General features: G+C 41.0%; 1 protein-coding gene across 8 annotated transcripts in view; it reads left to right on the top strand.

Moving 5' to 3' along the window:
• Positions 1-20297, top strand: part of fto (FTO alpha-ketoglutarate dependent dioxygenase) — a 416062-nt gene that overhangs the window by 164273 nt on the left and 231492 nt on the right. Inside the window, exon 9 of one of the 8 annotated variants that reach the window (XM_078544257.1) lies at positions 18554-20057. The exons of 6 other annotated variants lie outside the window; for them this stretch is intronic. In XM_078544257.1, the coding sequence (XP_078400383.1) occupies positions 18554-18620 (67 nt within the window). In that variant the 3' untranslated portion in view covers positions 18621-20057. Of the gene's footprint in view, positions 1-3928; positions 4257-18553; positions 20058-20297 lie in introns of those variants that run through there. One more of the 8 variants, XM_078544258.1, reaches the window with a different exon arrangement.

Genomic DNA, 20297 nt, shown 5'->3' with positions numbered 1-20297 from the left:
AATAACTCTTCAAAATAGGTTAAAAAAACATTACAGTTGGAAGAGGGATCCTAGAGCAATGTGCCCTCTAACTTTTTTTGTAGCGTATGGTTTATTTAAGTGCATACACCCCGTTAAGTTTTTTTGTGCAGCCGTGTGTGCATGGTAACTTAAAGGACCTGACTTATGCATGATCCTAGAGATATGTATAAGAAAAGATTTGCTAGATTTTCCCCTGCTGCCTATAAATGGGTAAAATAGATAGTCCATAAAGCTGAATATTAAAACAGCATTGCAGTTTTTAATAGTAATAGTGTAGTTAGAAATAAAATTGGAACCTTAAACTTTGTTGACCATGAATTTGGGCAAATTAAAACAGTATAAATTGTATATATTTTCTAGAAATCTTTACGATGTAAGATAGTATTGACTTGCTATTCAATTTTTATGATACATCCACTTTCATTGAGAATTTTGAAGTCATTGAGGACTGGTGAGGTAGCATAAGAAAAGAAACAAATGTATGACTGTACTTAAAAAGGATGATGTGCATATGAGCGTTGTTCATAATTTTTTGTAATACTTAGGAAATTCTAATCAGCATGTGGTCAAATTTCTAGTATACCTGATGGGACAGGTATGCAAGGGCTCATAAAATTATACCTCCCAAGAGGATGTGATTACAAGTCTGACTGTTAATAGCAGATGAAATAATAGGAGAACTGTCCAATAGGCTAGGCTGAAAAATGATCTGGTGGCAATAATTTAATAAAGAAATAACCAACATGGTGAACAATCCTGCCTGGCAATACAAATAAAATAGATAATGCTGCTTATTTAGCTGGTCATAAAGCTATTTGATGAGTACCACATGAAATACTTCTAATTAAGCTAAAAGCCACAGGAATCCAAAGTAGTTAAAGTATTCCAGAGAGGCACAATGGGAGACTGGGTGGATGTGGGTGGAGTTTCCCAAAAATCAGTACTTGGAAGCCATGTTGTTTTGCATGCACTTAAATGTCCTGGATATTACCAACATACTTGAAATAATTGTTGGCAACATTAAAATCGAGGGAACAGTTGAGAAAAGCTACAGCTAAAGGCTTAATCTTTTGAATACCAGGCTTAACCTTTTGAATATCTCGATCGAACCTGCCTCCACCACCCTCTCAGGAAGCTCATTCCATATTCCAACCACCTTCTGGGTGAAAAAAATTTTCCTCACATCACTTTTATTCCTTTTGCCAATTATTTTGAATCTGTGCCCTCTAGTTCTTGATGCTGTCTTGAGTGGGAACAGTTTCTCACTATTTACCCTTTTCATTCCCCTCAGGATCTTGAATACCTCTATCAAGTCTCCTCTTAGCCTTCTTTTCTCCAGGGTAAACAGTCCTAACTTCTCCAATTTCCCTCTGTTTCTGCACCCCCTTTAGAGTTTCTCCCTTTATTTTATATTGTCTCTCCATATTCTTTACAGAATCATAGAATCTTTACAGTTCAGAAGGAGGCTGTTCTGCCCATCAAGTATGCACTGGCCTTCTGAAAGAGTATTCTATCTCATCCCACTCCCCTTCCTTATCCCCATAACCTTGCACATTCTTTCTTTTCAGATTTCAATCCGATTCCCTTTTGAATACCTGGACCTTACTGCCAAAATGAATCACTTCACACTTCTCTGCATTGAACTTCATCTGCCGCTTGTCTGACCAAATAGTAGTTTAAAGTTGAAAAAATGTACATATAATTAGACAACAAACTGAGTAGAATTGACATATTATACTGAGAAATGGACTTTGAAATAATAGTGGGCTCATCAATTTCAATTGGAGAAGCAATTAAAAACAAACAGAATGCTGGGATGTATCACAGTGCAGTAATGGAATATCTTTTATGTTATGAGTTATGCTCATTCATGCTATAAAGGCCAGATTACACTTGGTTTATTGTGTTCAGTTTCAGTCACCACACTGCAACAAAAAAAGGCAAAGAGATAAGCAACAAGATTCCATGTGTAAAGGGAATAAGTTAGGATGAAATACTGGAGAAGCTCAAACTCTACATTTTAGAAAGGAAGTGGTTAAGAGTGATCCTCATTAAGAATTTATAAAGCATCAAATCATATAGCCAAACCATATAACATGTTAAAACAAACCGGGGGAACAATGAGACAGAAACTAAAATGAGGAACAAGTAAACTTGAAACCAATATTAGGAATAACTTGTTTATTCAGAAAGTGGTAAGTGTTTAAATTTAAATAACAGAGGGAATGGTAGGGGCGAAAACATTAGAGTCATTCAAAAGGCAGTTTGATGTTAAGGAAGAAGAACTATAGTGTTAGTAGGACAGGTAATGGTGGGCCAAATGGCCTTCTCTCACTTTTGGCATTTCTTATGTTCTAATGATATGCATTTACTCAAGCATTGAATTTCCCAGGTGGACACACACTTCGGGGAGGCCGTTGAGTGAAAGGGAGGGGGATAATTTTACAAATCTGTATTGCTGATGAGAAACTTTTGCTTGCCTGCTGAACATATTGTAAATGCACATGGATGTAATTTTCTGTAATAATTGGGAAATTGTATGTAGCACACGTGGCCAAATTTCTAGTATACCTGATGGGAGAAATATGCAAGGACTCATAAAATGATACCTCCCAAGATGATGTAAGGATAACAGTGAAAACATATCCCATTATGCCAATTTTGCCCAATCCTAGCACCATAAAAGCACGACACCACCCTGTCCCCTCAGCCAAGTTTTAGTCAAAGGTACCTGGAAGGAAAATTAATTTGGGAAAAAAATGTTTGAAACCACAAAACATGCTTAATTCATGTTGCTACAAGGATTAATGGAAAGGAGCAGTCTGACTAGCTCAAAGATCAGACATTAATGTGTGTAAAAGCCCACTTTCTTAAACTGGGTGTCATGGATCAAAAGCGGCACTGTATGCGAGTTCTTAACAAACTCTCACATTGCTGCATTGAAAGAACAAATTTGAAAATTGTCATGTATACTAATGGTTATAATGAGTGCCCCAGGGTGTTCTATCTGGAATGGGGAACCTGGCGCTGATTAATGCACTAACCTGCACCTCTTCCTTTAATCATCTCTCTATACCCTATTCCAGCACAAAAAAACATGCTGGAACTAGTTTTGGTTGTTAAACCACCAATTAAATCTTTATATTTCTTTATAAACTCTTTATATTTCTTTGCAAACCCAAAAGACTAAAAAATAAAAACCATAATATTTTTGGGGGAAAAGCAGAGAACGTGAGATGCTGATTTTATGTTGAAATGTGTTATAGCAAAACTCGAGTGTTTGGAAGCATTGTAAAACTTCATGGCTTTTCCTCAGACTGCTTGGATGCCAGAGTTTTTTGTCAGTTAACTTGATGGAACAACATTGATGCCGTCTTATTTACAAAAAAAAATAGGTAATTTCCAAAAAGTCCTGATGTTTCCTGCAGCAAATCTTCCTGTGCCCCTCTAAACATGGTGGGCTGTGCAAATCACTTTCTGGTCTAATAAATGTGCAACTATAACCTCTCTTTACACTACCAACACTGGAAGATCCCATTGCTACTCAATTGTAACTAGAGTATACTCTTTTACTCATGTTTCTACCTGACTGAGGCAATGGCCATTCTTCTTAAAAAAAATTGTAATATATGTGTGTAGTGAAAAAGTTGAAAACAGTCAAGTTTACTAGAACATTGGAAAGAAAGAACTGCTAACATTGAAAGAGTACATCTATCTTACTTAAAATACTTGTTTTATAAAATGTTTTTTTCAAATTTTCATTTCCCTCCTATATCCACCACACACTACTCCATGATTGTAACCATGAGGTCCTCAGACCTTGTTGATGTGACTTTTCAAAGGGTCTCAAATGTACCTCAGCTAACACCCATTTTTCTTGTTCTCACATTTGGTACTACTCTCATAGCTGGATCATAAAATTGCGGGCTAGAGCTCCACATCCACATCCAAGTTTGAGCACAGGCTGACACTCCCATGCAGGACTGCGGGAATGGTCATTGCTAGAGGTGATGCTGTTTGAATGACATGGTAAATCCAGATTCAGCTCTGTTGAATCCGGTGGATATTGAAGGTCCAGTGACACTGTTGAAAGAAGAGCTGGAGGTTCTCCTACTCCAGGCCAGGTTAACATTCTCTTTCAACCAACATCATCTAAAAATTGATAGACTGACTGGCTGGCCTTCATCTCATTGCTTGTTTGTGGGACCTATGTAGAATGCTTTTATGCCTTCAAAAGCAATTTATTGTAACGCACACTTTGACATATGCATCACTAATTAAACATGATTGTTACTTATTACATTTGATTATTTTTCTAAATACAGTTTTGATTGGGTTGTAATGAATTTTCAATAGGTCCAATTTATGTGCATAAAAATTAGCAGTTAATACTGCAAAACATGCTTTAAACCTTTGTTTACATAAATCACTAGTTCTACATTATAAGGGATCCAGAATTGAGGAAACAAACCCAAACACTGGATCCAGGGAGCCACATGTTCATAAATAAGAACATGGGGCACGTTTTCTTGTCAGTTAAACACTAGAGCGAAAGCTGATCTGCGTTACTGGAAGTGCATGACTTGTAATTTTGAAATACCTATTTTATTCTCTTTTGGGAAATTGCACTGTCTATATCAGATATAGGTACTAGGAAGGAGCCAAAGACTCAGTTTAGTAAATAACAGAGGCCAGTTTGGATTTCATCATATATATAATTAGCAGTGATGAAAAGAAAGCTTCTGGCTTCAGTTCAATCCTGTACTGGTCAGAAACAATGAGGAGACCTTTAACTTCAAATTCTGTCATTAAGAAATCTGTCTCCTCTTTAGGCTGAGGCAGACTGGCATTTCTGACAGAACGTGTAAACAGATGCAAGCATTGTTACTAATGACAGGTGATTATAAGTGGCATGGGTGCCAGGGTAATTAAACCATTCCTTGACAGCAACATTTGGTGCTGTGGTATTCCTGCATTAGAATAATTGTTGCAGCACATTTTCACCTGCTAGGCCACAGCTTCGAACATCATTAATTTTGTACTGGAACATGGTGCCTAGAGAAATGGACTCGGGCTCATTTTCTGCAACACTATATGCTGGGTGCCCAGAGTTCTTCAGAGTCTTGCAGCGGCAGCAGTTCTGTCAGTGTTGTATGACGAGAAGCATTTTGCAGTAATGACAGACAATGGCTATGACTGACAGAATCTCTGAGCGAATTGAGCAGCTTCAATTACGAGAGAAAGAAGGTTACCTGGGATAAAACCAAATGGTCCAATTGTGCTAGGTTCTGACCCTTTGACTTCAAATCATGCTGCAGCAAAGCAAGCAGGTGATACCTTTACCGTCTATAAGTCACGCTGATAAAACTATTTAGATTTTTGTGTTTGAAAAGATCCGACTGCGACATGTTTGTAAAGTGAAACATGATAGTAAAACAAAGCCAGTGGTGCAACTCATTTTCTTCTCTCTTACGGGCAGAAAGTGGAGCATTGTCATTTTGCCCAGGAATTTATCTGGGACATAGTTTCCAGAAATCAATACAAAATAAATGATTGTCCCCTGAAGTTCCCCCGCCCTCCTGCTGTGACGGTTATATTGCTGCTATTCACCTGTAGCCAACCTGACGCCAGTGTGAATGGGAGAGCTTGCTGTCGAGAGTATCTTCTTTTTCTGTTGCCATTCAGTATCAAGTGCACTTCTGCACTGGGTTTTGAGCCTGATGCCTGAAGCTTTAGATAATGTTATACCAAGGAACTTAATTAAACTGTCTCTGTCTGCCCTCACTTGACTGCCTTTATGATATCATTTAACTAACAGACATTCCTAAATACTGAAGGCTAGTAGCAGCATGTCTCTGGCGGGAAAGGTAAAATGAATAAAATTGTTAATATGTAATAGCACCCTTTTCAACATGCCAGAGAAATACGCTAGTACTTGCTCTTGTACTTTTAGCTTTGTAATTTTTTGGCATACTGATTATTTCATAGGTAAAAGAGGTGAGAGGAAATATTCCCATGAAACAAGCATCTAGTTAGATCCATTATATGGGTCATCTATATTATAAAGATGTAAATAAAATTATCCCATCAATCTCTGCACAAAACTTGTGATCTGTTAAATAGACTTATTTAGAATATTTAGAGATCTCTTTCTATATTCTCACAATCTGATCATGTCAGCTTATACTAAAAATATTTTGCCATGGAAAATGTTAGATCTTCTCAAGGGCAGCATAGTGATGGGATGTGCTGTTGTATCAGTGTACTGCATCACAAAGTGTTACAATGTGTGATCCTCTGTGGAATATGTTTATGATCTCAGCTATGCTAGGGGGAGGACTCAAAATTGAGGTTGGACACTTCCCTTCAGGTAGCAACTCTCTGCCTACCATCTTGCTCACGACATCATACATGTGCAAAGAACTCTAAAAAGTCAGCTTATTGTTCTTCTCTTTTAGTGTTTTTCAAAATAGCTTCTGGCACTATATGCTGGGAATTTTTCTTCTATTCTTTTGACACTGGATGAATTACATCAGAAAGAAGCCCATTAAACCAATTCAGTTGATTGCCATCAGACATAAATGTCTCTCCAAGCATACTGAAATTAATTAATGTAATTCACTGAACTATTAGACAGCAACATATAGGCACATGTGCCATTAAGTGGGGAAGTCCAAAAGTTGTGGTCAGTGATTCTATGCTTCCCCATAGGGTGCGCTGGTGAAGTCCTCCAGAATTCAATCAAGTAGTAATGGCTGAACTGATGAGAACTGAACTTTTTTTTATTCATTCATGAGATGTATTTATTGCCCACCCCTAATTTCCCTTGAGAAGGTGGTGATGTGATGCCTTCTTGAACCGCTGCTGTCCATGTGGTATAGGCACACCCACAGTGCTGTTACAGAGAGAGTTCCAGGATTTTGACCCAGTGACAGTGAAGGAACAGCAATACATGTCCAAGTCAGGAATGGTGTGTGGCTTGGAGGGGAACTTGCATGTGGTGGTTCCCACGCATCTGCTGTCTTTGTCCTTCTAGGTGGTAGCAGTCATGGGTTTGGAAGGTGCTGTCTCAGGAGCCTTGGTGAGTTTCTGAAATGCATCTTGTAGATGGTATGCACTGCTGCTACTGTATGTCAGTGGTGGAGGGAGTGAATGTTTGTGGATGGGGTGCCAATCAAGTGGGCTGCTTTGTCCTGGATAGCGTCAAGCAGGCAGATGGAGAGTATTCCATCACACTCCTGAATTGTGCCTTGTAGATGGTGGACAGGCTTTGGGGAGTCAGGAGGTGAGTTATTCACTGCAGAATTCTTAGCCATTGACCTCCTCTTGTAGCCACAGTATTTATATGGCTGGTCCAGTTCAGTTTCTGGTCAATAGTAACCCCCAAGATGTTGATAGTGGGAGATTCAGCAATGGTAAGGCCATTGAATATCAAGGGGCAATGATTAGATTCTCTCTTGTTGGAGATGGTCATTGCCTGGCACTTGTGTGGCATGAATGTTAGTTGTCACTTGTCAGCCCAAGTCTGGGTATCATCCAAGTCTTGCTGCATTTGGACATGGACTGCTTCAGTGTCTGAGGAGTCACGAATGGTGCTGAACATCACGCGATCATCGGCGAACATCCCCACTTCTGACCCTATAATGGAAGGAAGGTTATTGATGAAGCAGCTGAAGATGATTGGGCCGAGAACCCCTGCAGTGATGTCCTGAAACTGAGATGATTGACCTCCAACAACTGCAACCATCTTCCTTTGTGTTAGGTATGACTCCAACCAGTGGAGAGTTTTCTGCATGATTCCCATTGACTCCACTTTTGCTAGGGCTCTTTGATGTCAAGCTCAGTCAAATGCTGCCTTGATGTCAAGGAGTTTCTGCTCTTTTGTCCATGTTTGAACCAATGCTATAATGAGGTCAGGAGCTGAATGATCCTGGTGGAACCCAGAGCATCAGTGAGCAGGTTATTGCTAAGCAATGTGCTGCTTGATAGCACTCTTGCATCACTTTACTGATTTTTGAGAATAGACTGATGGGGCAATAATTGGCCGGGTTAGATTTGTCCTACTTTTTATATACAGAACATGAAGTCATTGCCTGTGTGAGAACTTGCAGGTCTAAGTGCAACCCCAGGAACCCCTCATTCTGTCACTGGAGCTGCCTCTCCATGAGAGTCGCCACTCTCTCAATGGAGGAGGCAGTGTCTTCGGTGATGAGGGCCAATGCAGTGCTCATGGTCCACATGGACTCCTCCACAACAGAGACCATGGGACCCATACCCTCATGGCTCTCCACCAGATCCTCCCACATTTCTCAATGGACATCCAGCATCCACCGCCTAATAGATGGCCCCAGAGGCTCACCATCTGCCTTTGACTCAGCATCATCCTGGTCTCCAGCAGCCCTCCGACTGCCATCGCCATGGGCGCTCCCTGCCTCCGCCTGTTCCTCAAGCGAGTGTGAAGTGCCCTCACCACTGTGCACCAACATTCTAGCCGTTGATCTAATGCCCATCAAGGTGCTGGTATCTGCACTGGTGCTTGGTTCAGAAAGTGGGTGTGACGCAGGTGCATCTGCCCACCAGTCCTCTGGCGTCCTCTTTGGGGTCCTGTGATTGAGTGCACGCTGACGAATCTAAGGGAGAACAACAACATGTCATTAGTTTAAGTCATCACACTGTCATTGTGCATGCCAGGCGTCCTGGTGAGACAATGGAGATCTGCATCCTGGTGCCATCATCTTTCAATGATCAATGGGGACTCCAGGTTTGAGGCTCACGTCAATGAAGAGACTACACAAGAATGTTTGCACAATCCAAAACTCTCAGCTATGTGCACTGCACTCTTACCTTCATCTGACACGCCTGGCTTTCCACAACCAGCTGAACGAGGTGGGTGGCCGTTCTCCAGCTCCAAAGCGTCAATTTCAAACCTCATCATGATTAGGATGTTTGGAGGGCCTCCACCAGTCCTTGACCTCTATGTTGTTATGGCTCCTTTCCTCCTGAAAGAACAGAGGAGCATTGGTTAGTCCACTCTCTACCTGCAGTGTCATTGCAGCCTGGCCAACTCCACCTGAGGAACACCTTGCAGGGCACATCCGAGTCGTGGCCCTTGAGCTGCAGGACACACAGTCCAAGCAGCCAGGGTTCACCCCCTTGGCCAGCTCTGGCGTCACTGACAGTTGGCACTCAGACTCTAACACCCCTGAGCTCCACGGGGAGACGGCCAGCCCTTAAACACTTGTCCACATTGATCAATGCCAACATGGTACTCACCCTTGCTGAGCGTGGCAGGATGTTGAACTTTTTGCAGCACTGCATCCATGTGCGCCTCATAATGTCGTGGCTGCTGACCTCAGCTGCCACACCCTCCCAAGCTTTTTTTGGTCTGGTGTGGTGGCCTCCCTCCTGCCATCCCTGGGGGCCAGGGTGTTCCACTTGACACTCACCTTGTCCACAAGGACCGTGAGGTACTCATCCAAGAAATGGGGGGGCTGAGGGGCCACCCGACCTGCCATCCCACCTGATATCTCCAGCCACCAGTGAGGCCATTTCTCCAGTCTCCAGATCGAAGAAAGATTCTCCTCTGGCAGCCTTCAGGGAACTGTCTCTGCTGATTTGCCAGTCGGATCGCCATTGGACAGGCCCCCACCCCCACCCGGTCCTCCCCAACCATTCGGAAGTCATTTTTGACGCTGTGTGGGCCTTAATTGGCCAGCCAGTGTGAAATCGCGGTCATGGGCTGATTGCATTTGGGGGCCTGTTTCCCAGGCCCATCGATCTTGCGCGCCCAATGAGGGAAACATTCAGGCCCCCTTTACAAACATCTGAGGGCTTGTGCCAATCTAATTCACTCCACGTGTTATCAGAAAGTGCTGAAGACACTGGATGCAGTAAAGGCTATGAATCCTGACAACATCCCTGAAGCAATACTGAAGACTTGTGCTCCAGAACTAGCTGTGCCCCTAACCAAGCTGTTCCAGTACGGCTATAACACTGGCATCTACCCGCAAAATTCCCCAAGAATGACTTGTCCAGAAAAAGCAGGACAAATCCAATCCAGCCAATTACTACCCCATCAATTATCAGCAAATTGTTGGAAGTGGTCATTAAGCACTCTCAAGTGGCACTTACTTAGCAACAATCTGCTCATTGATGCTCAGTTTGGATATTACCAGGGCCACTCAGCTCCTGACTTCATTGTAACCTTGGTCCAAACATGGACAAAAGAGCTGAACTCAAGAGGTGACTGTTCTTGACTACAAGGCTGCATTTGACTGAGTGTGGCATCAATGCACCCCAGCAAAATTGAAGTCAATGGGAAACAGGTGGGAAACTCTCCACAAGTTGGAGTCATACTGAGCACAAAGGAAGATGGTTGTGTTTGTTGGAGGCCAATCGGCTCAGTTCCAGGACATCACTGCAGGAGTTCCTCAAGGTAGCCTCCTCAGCCCGGTCATCTCCAGCTGCTTCATCAGTTACCTTTCTTCCATTCTTAAGGTCAGAAGTGGGGATGTTCACTGATGATTGAGTAACATTCATTACCATTCACAACTCCTAAAACACTGAAGCAGTCAGTGTCCCATATGCAGTGAGACCTGGACAACATTCAGGCTTGGACTGATAAGTGGCAAGTAACATTCATACCACATAAGTGCCAGGCAATGACTATCTCCAAAAAAAGAGAATTTAACCCTCTCCCCATGACATTCAACAGGATTGTCATCGCTAAACACCCACTGTCAACATCCTGGAGGTTGCCATTGACCAGAAACTGAACTGGACCAGCCATATAATTACTGTGGCTATAAGAGCAAGTCAGAGGCTGGGAATTCTGCGGCAACGAATTCACCTCCTGTCTTCCCAAAGCTTGTCCACAACCTACAAGGCAGAAGTCAGAAGTGTGATGGAATACTCTCCACTTTGCCTGGATGAGTGTGGCTCCAACAACACTCAAGAAGCTCAGCACCATCCAGGACAAAGCAGCCCACTTGATTGGCAGCCCATCCACCACCTTAAATATCACTCCCTCCACCACTGATAACAGCAACGTGTACAATATACAGGATGCACTGCAGGAATTCACCAAGCCTCCTTCAACATCACTTACAAAGCTGAGACTTCTATCACCTCGAAGGACAAGGGCAGCAGATGCATGGGAACATCAGCACCTGCAAGTCCTTCATGCTGACTAGGAACTGTATTGCTGTTCCTTCACTGTCGCAGAGACAAAATCCTGGAACTCCCTGCCTAACAGCATAGTCGGTGTACCTCAACCAGATGGACTGCAGTGATTCAAGAAGGCAGCTCATCACCAACTTCTGAAGGGCAATTAGGGATGGATAAAAAACACCAGCCTTGCCAGCAACTCCAACATCCCCTGAAAGAATAAAAAAGATGCACAGCACTTGCCAGACACTACAGGTAACCATTAGCATGCCACAGTTCATATGGCATGGTACTTGCTCTTCACTGTTTGAATGAGGTGCTCTCTCACACAGATTGATTTCTTAGAGGTGATACTGTACTTATGGGTTTTATGAGTAAAAAGATTGGACCTTGAGGGGATAATCAAAATCCAACTTCCCAGCTGGTATCCCATGCAATTGGGTGGAACACGCCACCATCTTCATTGACTTCAATGAAGAATAACATTGGTCAGAATTTAGAACCAGCATTGTGCCCAGTCTTGTTAGTTTCCCAATGGGTGAGTTAGATTAAAATTTCCCCCATGGTTAAATTGTGGCCTGGCTGCAATTCTGTACTTAAGAAATTCTGTGTGAATTCAAAAGGATTGTAACTGACAGGGATTGGGGGGATACTCTTTACTGACAGTCAATTTTTGTCTTAAAGGTCTGTGAAGTAAGTAATTCAAAAGACTCAATGAAACTCAACTGACTGCTTTGTCTGTCTAACCTTTTCATAAGCTGGCTCAAGGCAACTGTGTTATGTGAATTGACTTCAACAATTGGCTGTTGTTGCTTTCTGTTGTAAATGACTTGAAGTGCGAATAAATTTATCTGGTCCACTAGGAAAGTATCTGACATAAATGATATTAATTATTAGAAAAGACATGGGTGCAAATCCTATTTGGACACTGATAAACAATAAATGGATCTATTTACAGAGGACACGTTATCCCAGATCATACTTGCAAACAAGGTTTTGTTTCAACCTATTGGAAGCTTGACTATGGGAGCTAACTATTATAAATTTTTAAAAGAAGCTACAGAACATACAGAGTTAGAGACAAAAGTACAAATATGAGACTAAGCATGACTACTCTTTCAAAGACCCAGCACAGGCACGATGGGCTGAGTGGCCTCCTGTTGTAAGAGTCTATAATTCTGTTGCTTTGACACTGTAAAATGTATCTGGCAAAGAGATGTGACTTTATCTTTTTGAATGAATCACTTTTATCATTAAATAAAACTAGCAATATCCACATGGCATTGCTCACAGTAAGTGAGAAGATATTGAGTTTTATCCCATGTAACATACAATAATGTATTATCAGAGCAGTTGTTTTAAAATGATTGGATTGAATAAATATTGTTTTTATTTAAGAATATTGTGGAATTATTAAGTATTTTGGGGGTTGAATTCTATGATCATGTGAACATTTATAAAAAGTGTAAATCAGTGCCCTTGACTGATATATTTGTGTTTAACTATGTAGTTAATGTTATACTTAATATTTGGTTTATATAATCCCCTGTTTAAAGCCCAAAGGAACATGATCGGGGAGATGTTCTAGGCTGCAGGTAGGAGATAGGGTGTATGTACTGCATCTGGGGAGGTCGTAGGTGTCATAATGCTAGAGAGATATAGATGGGATTGGGAGTAGCCTAAGAATTATAGACAGACATGATGGAAAAATTGTGACAGAAGGAAGGAATTAGCTATTACTTTAGAGGAGCACAGGAAGTCTAAGAATTTTAACATATATAGGTTGTTCTTCTTGAACTCAAAATGTTGCCTCCTGTATGATTTTTCTGCTTCTTATATCCTTATTTTCTTTACAAAGACCTCAAAATGATTAAACTCTTTAGTCTTTGCTTCATCCTACTATCTGCACACTTTTAAACCTCAATCGTCTAATCACTACTTTCTAATTTGCTCATCTCTTTCACTTTTTTTTATCGATGTTGACCTGCACTTTGAGCTTTGTTTTTTTCTCTAACTGAATAGTCCTGTCATAGTTTACCATTCAACTGAGAATTGATGAACAGCCAGGACTAAGGAATCTTACGACTTGAATATAAACCCCAATGCACCTGTGTAACCAGGCCAACTCTGCAACAACTTTTAAAGGCTTTCACTTCATTGTCATTGGATTTATAAATGAAATTGAGTTGAAGCTACATCTTACACACATCAGATTCATTAAAGACTTGGAACACCACAGGACTTTCTGATTATAAATGAGCTCAGTAGCAGTGTTGCTTACCTGTGAACATTTTGATTGCTCTTGTATGTTAGCATGTTTATTTCTCATCTGCAACTAGGCTGATCCATTCATTTATGGAAGACATTTGTTGGATTCCTGAATAAATTACTTGCTGTAATGTTCTACTACAAATCACTTGTATCAAGTGAGGGGATCCTTCACTTGAGACAGTCTGATTCTAACCCCCTCACCTCTATTCCATAGAGACTTTCCAACCATATTGAAGTCATCCTGTTTAACTTTTGGTATTCCCTGGCTGAGATTTCTGTCCATTCCACTCTTGAGATAATCAGTGAGGGATGACTGATTGATGCAAGATTTGATTTTTCCTTCCTTATCTTAAATCTGACGAAGAGCACAAGTTCTACCATGCAACTATGGAATAAACTCACAATCATACTGGAAAAACATAATAGCTTAAAGATTTGCTGGAGCTGGGCATATCATTGTGGTCCTATTCAGTAGCATTTTTCCATTGCCAATCCTACCTTGCTCCAGCATGTTTAATTGGTAATTAATGCAATAAGGCAGCAATTTCTTGAAACCAACAAAGAGTTTGACAGCAAGCTGATTTTTTCACGAGGCTCATTGTCAAGCAATTTATAATGGTTCACAACTCACAGGGTGTCTCTTCCTGGTCTCAAATTGCTAGGCTACTTAGACACATCCATGCGCATCAAACTCACCATTATTTTGCCAGCAAATTCTGGCCTAAAGCGTTAGATAATCTACTCACTTTAGGCATAGTTTTCCTTATTCTCCAAATGATGTTATCCTCCTTACACAAGCACATTCAATGTCCTTTTTGATAATTAATCTAATAAAAATGGATTTTTGTGCCTATCTCTTTGTCTGATGCTGTCCAGTGTAAAGCAAGTCAGTCTATGATTATTTCATTTTTTCTATATTATTGTGATTCTACGCACTCATTCACATGGATATGTAACTTTAGTCTTGCCTTCACCATTCAATTACCAGAATGCCAAAACCAAACTGTGTTTTATTTCCAACTCAGTTGCTGTCTCGCTTTTAATGCAACATTTAACAGCTGCTTTTACAGTACTGTTTTAAATGGCATTAAAACTTTTCTCTTTAGGATTCTTATTTCATGGCTTCTTTTAATAGTTTTCCTCGCTAAGCAGAATGCAATGTTTCCCAATTAACTATGAGGATGAATCGGTGATTTATGTCTAATCCCATCCATGCAGAACCAATCTGGCTAACCAGCAAAAGCTAACAAAGAACATCAAAGGAAGTTCACATGACATTCAAAAAGTTGGCAACTCAAGAAAAGCCTTCGGTGTAAAAGTAGGGCCATTATATGTGAAACCTGCAGTGACCAAGGGCGACTTGTAACAAATGGCAGCAGAACTCAGTGGAATAGTGGATGAACATTTGGATGAGAGGAAGAATCAAGACAAGAAGATAAATTTCACTTAGCAAAAAAGTGGCATAGACACAATGGGCTGAATGACCTCCTGTAAACTTCTAAGATTCCCAATAGGGCTGAATTCCAGATAGCTTACTTCTAGCAAGGTTTCCAGGGAGCACTAGTAAAGAAATAGATGCAGCCCTGATTTTCCATCTATAGGATTGAATATATTTTATGAATCTGTTATGATCCTCACTCTAAGCATTCGATTGGAGAATCAGTCCCAATAAAGGTGAGAGTCTTCCTCAAGTCATGAAAAGGAGAGAAACATAATGGATTGCAAGCTGGGTTTGACAAAACCACATGAAGTGACGTGGGAAACAGAGCCCCTCAGCTCCATGTTTCACTGCAGGAGCAAGTCATCCTGAAGGATGCCTGTTAACTGCTCAGGGTTCTAGTAATAATGAAGATTGTTTAGTGCTATTAATTTTTGCCAAAAAGTTATGACTATTTGTAGGATATGGAGCAGTTTGGAGGTCTGTGTGTGGTAGGGAGATAAAATATGATGCGACTAGGCAGAATCTCCATGGTTACTTAATAATGCACAGGTGGCTAATTAAGATAATTGAACCTGCGACTAATCATGCTGAGTGCACACTTGATATAGCCACCACCAGAAACAGCCCACTTTTGTGGTTGGGAGCTCGCACTCGGATCGAAGAGACCAAGTTCATGAGGATTTAACTGCGGTTGGAAGATGCACCTAGCTTTGGCTAAAGGGAGGGATCTCCAGGGTAACCCTCACCATGAAAGTCAGTTCATAAATTAGAAGTTATCCAGCTGAAAAAGGAGAAAGGAAGCAAACCATTGGGAGCTGAGAGTAGTTTTGGACCAATTGGAGAATGAAGTGTCCACTTAAGGGATGGAGTAAAGTATAACCATGGATGGGGATTTTCTATCAGTTTAAAAGTTAAATGGGGATCTCTTATGTAGGTTAGAATATAGTTCCTGCTGAAAAGTATTTAGACAATGTTGCTTTTAGGTTATTCATTACAATAGAACTCTCAAAACTTGAAATCTTATATGAATCCTTCCAGTTAGCCACTGGAAATTCAAATATCTTTCTAAAAGTTATCTGCCTCTGTGCGGATCATAACATACACATTAAAAACTTTAAGTGAGGCTATAGATTTAAAATTTAAGTAAGATAGATCAAAACCAATCTGCAGAACAAGTTACAAGTTCCCATGTTTGCATGAGAGCCGATAGACTATGCATTTGGCTATTAGTATCCTAAACCAACCAGAAAGCAGGTTATATTAGACTTGGTATTGTGTAATGTGACAGGATTAATTAATGGCCTCAGAGTAAAGGCACCTATAGGTAGCAATTACTGCAATATGATTGAATTTTACATCCAGTTTGAAATGGAGAAGAGTGGGCCTACGACTAGTATCTTAAACTTAAATAAGGGCAACTTTGTGGGCGTGAAAGCTGATCTAGCTGAAGTGAACTGGGATAATAGGCTAGAGGATAGATCAATAGAGAAGCAGTGGCAGACATTTAAGGGGATATTTCAGAGTATTCAGAATAAGTATATTCTTACTATATAGAAAAATCCTAAGGGAAGGACCCACCATCCGTGGTTAACTAAAGAATTTAAGGAACACATCAAATTTTTTAAAAAGCATATAACTGTGCAAAGATGAGTGGCAGGACAGATGATTGGTCAGAATATAAAGAACAGCTGAGATTGACTAAAAGGTTAATCATGAGAAATAAATTAGAGTATGCGAGGAATCTAGTTAGAAATGTAAAAAGGGATAGCAAGAGATTCTGCAGGCATTTAAAAAGGAAAAGAGTAAGTAAAGTGAGTATTGGTCCTCTAGAGAGTGACAATGGGGAGTTAATATAGATAGTAAGGAAATGGTGGAGGAAATTAACAAATATTTTGCTTCACTATAGAGGATACAAAATTACATTCCAGTAATAGCTGCAAATCAGGAGGTGAAAGGGAGAGAGGAACTTGGTGAAATTGAAATCACAAGGGAAACGATACTGAGCAAATTGATGGAGCTGCGGGCTGACATGTTTCCGGATCCTGATGGACAACATCATCAAGTCTTAAAAGAGGTGGCTAATGTAGTAGATGCATTAATTTTCCAAGGTTCACTAGATTCTGGAAAGGTTCCATCAGACTGGAAAATTGCAAATGTAACCACTCTATTCAAGAAGAGAGGAAGGCAGAAAACAGAAAACTCTAGGCCAGTTAGCTTGACGTCAGTAGTGGGGAAGTTGTTAGAATCGACCATAAGGAGGTTATAGCTGGGCACTTAGAAAAGCTCAGGGTAATCAGGAATAGTCAACATGGTTTTGTGAAAGGAAAATCATGTTTAACCAATTTATTGGAGCTTTTGAAGGAGTAACATGCGCTGTGGATAAAGGGGAACTTATAGACATACAGTACTTGGATTTCCAGAAGCTATTTGATAAGGTGCCACATCAAAGGTTATTGCAGAAAATAAAAGCACATGGTATAGGGAGTAACATATTAGCATAGATAGAAGATTGGATGGCTGACAGATTAACAGAGAGTATGAATAAATGGGTCTTTTTCAGATTGGTAGGATGTGACGAGTGAAGTCCCGCAGGGAACTGTGCTGGAGCCTCAACTTTTTACAATTTACGTCAATGACTTAGATGAGGGGAGCAATGGCATGGTAGCTAAATTTGCAGATGACACAAAGATGGGGAGGAAAGCATGTTGTGAAGAGGACATGAGGAGGTTGCAGGCAGATATAGTTAGGTTGAGTGAGTGGGCAAAGATGTGGCAAATGGAGTTTAATGTGGGAAAATGTGAAGTTGTTCACTTTGGCAGGAATAATAAAAAAGACAGAGTATTACTTAAATGGAGAATGACTGCAGAATTCTGAGGTGCAGGGGGATCTTGGTGTTCTCGTACATGAGTCACAAAAAGTTAATATGCAGGTACAGCAAATAATTAAGAAGGCTAATGGAATGCTATCCTTTATTACGAGAGGAATGGAACATAAAAGTAAGGATGTTATGCTTCATTTATACAGGGCATTGGTGAGACTGCATTTCGAATACTGTTTGGTCTCCTTATTTAAGGAAGGATGTAAATGCATTAGAGGAGGTTCAGAGGAGGTTTACTAGATTAATACCTGGGATGATTGGGGTGCCTTATGAGGAAAGGTTGGCCAGACTGGCCTTGCTTTCACTGGTGTTGAGAAGAGTGAGGGGTGATTTGATTGAAGTCCAAGATCCTGAATGGCCTTGTCAAGGTGGACGTGGAAAGGATGTTTCCTCTTGTGCATGAGCCCAGAACTCGGGGGCACTGTTTTAAAATTAAGGGTTGCCCTTTTAAGACAGAGATGAGGAGAATTTTTTTCCCTGAGAGTTGTGCGACTTTGGAACTCTCTGCCTCAGAAGGTGGTGGAGGCGGGGTCACTGAATATTTTTAAGGCAGAGGTAGATGGATCCTTGTTAGGCAAGAGAATCGAAGATCATCGGGAATAGATGAAAATGTAGAATTCGAAACAGAAGCAGGTCAGCCAAGACCTTGAATGGCAGAGCAGACTCGAGGAGCTGAATGGTCTACTCCTTTCCTATTTCTTATGTTTATGTATGTTTCTTATATTTCTAATGCAATTTCTCTAAGGCTGGAAATTACTGAGGATATTTTTTTTAAGTACCTACACACAGGGCTTCTGCTCCACTTCTGGAGAAGTTATGGTGTCAGAGGAGCAGCAACTTTGAGGAAGGTCCCAGCCTGAGCATTTCTCTGCTCCCAGTGAACATATCACCCATGCTGGTGAGATGTCTGTCCTTGTTACTGTTGCATCCCACTGGTAAAAGGTTAATACTGCCACAGCATTCATGAAATCTGTTGGTCGCTGTTGAAGGATTTGTTGCTAACATCAATAAAGTTATAACTTCACTGGCATGAGAATGTTTTGACAGATATCATCTTCATGTAAAAACAGCTGACATTTCCAAGATATTAAATATCAAACTGTTAAATTATCTCCTTTACCTTGGACCTGTGCATTGATTTTCTTCTAACATAACTTGATACGATTTGAAACAAATGTATTGCAGAATCACACTGGCCCATGAGTAGCCTGTTAGATGCTCAGTTTACAGAGAAGTTTAGGAAATGCTGCTGTTTGGTCTGAACAATCTTAAGTAAACAAGATCCTTTTACACCAAGTACCAGCACAGATTTGTTCGCTGATGAGTGCACAGTGTTCAGCACCATTTGCGACTCCTCAGATACTGAAGCAGTCCGTGCCCAAATGCAGCAAGACCTAGAAAACATCCAGGCCTGGGCTGACAAGTGTCAAGTAACATACGTGCCAGGAATTACCAACTCCAACAAGAGAGTATCTAACCACCACCCTTGACATTTATTGGCATTACTATCACTGAATCCACCATGATCAATATCTTGGGGGTTACCATTGACCAGGAACTAAACTGGACTAGCCATATATATTTCATCTCATTTCTATATGTCTTAGTTCTGATGAAGGGTCATACGGACTCGAAACGTCAACTGTATCCCTCTCCGCAGATGCTGTCAGACCTGCTGAGTTTTTCCAGGTATTTTTGTTTTTGTTCTAGCCATATAAATGCTTGGCTACAGGAGTACGTTAGAGGCTAGGAATCCCTCAGCGAGTAACTCACTTCCTGACTCCCCAAAGCTTGTCCACAACCCACAAGGCAAAAGTCAAGAGTGTGATGGAATACTCTCCCCTTGCCTGGATGAGTGCAGCTCCAACAACACTCAAGACGCTTGACACCATCCAGGCACCCCATCCACAAGCATTGGTGGTGGAGGGAGTGAATGTATGTGGCAGCAGTGTGTACCATCTACGAGATGCACTTCAGAAACTCACCAAGGCTCCTTAGACAGCACCTTCCAAACCCACAACCACTGCCATCTAGAAGAACAAGGGCAGCAGATACACAGGAACACCATCACCTGGAAGTTCCCCTCCAAGCCACTCACCTTCCTGACTTGGAAGTATATTGCCGTCCCTTCAAAACCCTGGAACTCCCTCCCTAACAGCACTGTGGGTGTTCCTACACCACAGGGACTGCAATGGTTCAAGAAGTCAGCTCACCACCACCTCAAGGGCAAATAGGGATGGGAAATAAATGCTGGCCTAGCCAGCGAAGCTCACATCCCTTGAACGAACAAAAAAATTCAAAATTTCATTGTCGTGCCTATTTTTGGTGAGTTTAGCAAGTGACCATGTTTAACAAATTTATGCTTCATATTTATTCTTACAGATTTCGTACTTTTTAACTTTCATACTTAGCTTAGACAGATGAGTGAACTTAGTGGTGAAAGTATATTTTCAGGAGATTGAGAATGTAATCTTTATGATCATGCTAATGTTGCAAATCGTTAACAATAGAGATTCATGC

The sequence above is a fragment of the Cetorhinus maximus genome, chromosome 6 (genome assembly GCF_964194155.1).
Source record: "Cetorhinus maximus chromosome 6, sCetMax3.hap1.1, whole genome shotgun sequence".
NCBI lineage: Eukaryota > Metazoa > Chordata > Chondrichthyes > Lamniformes > Cetorhinidae > Cetorhinus > Cetorhinus maximus.
This window is presented reverse-complemented; position numbering and strand designations above follow the sequence as displayed.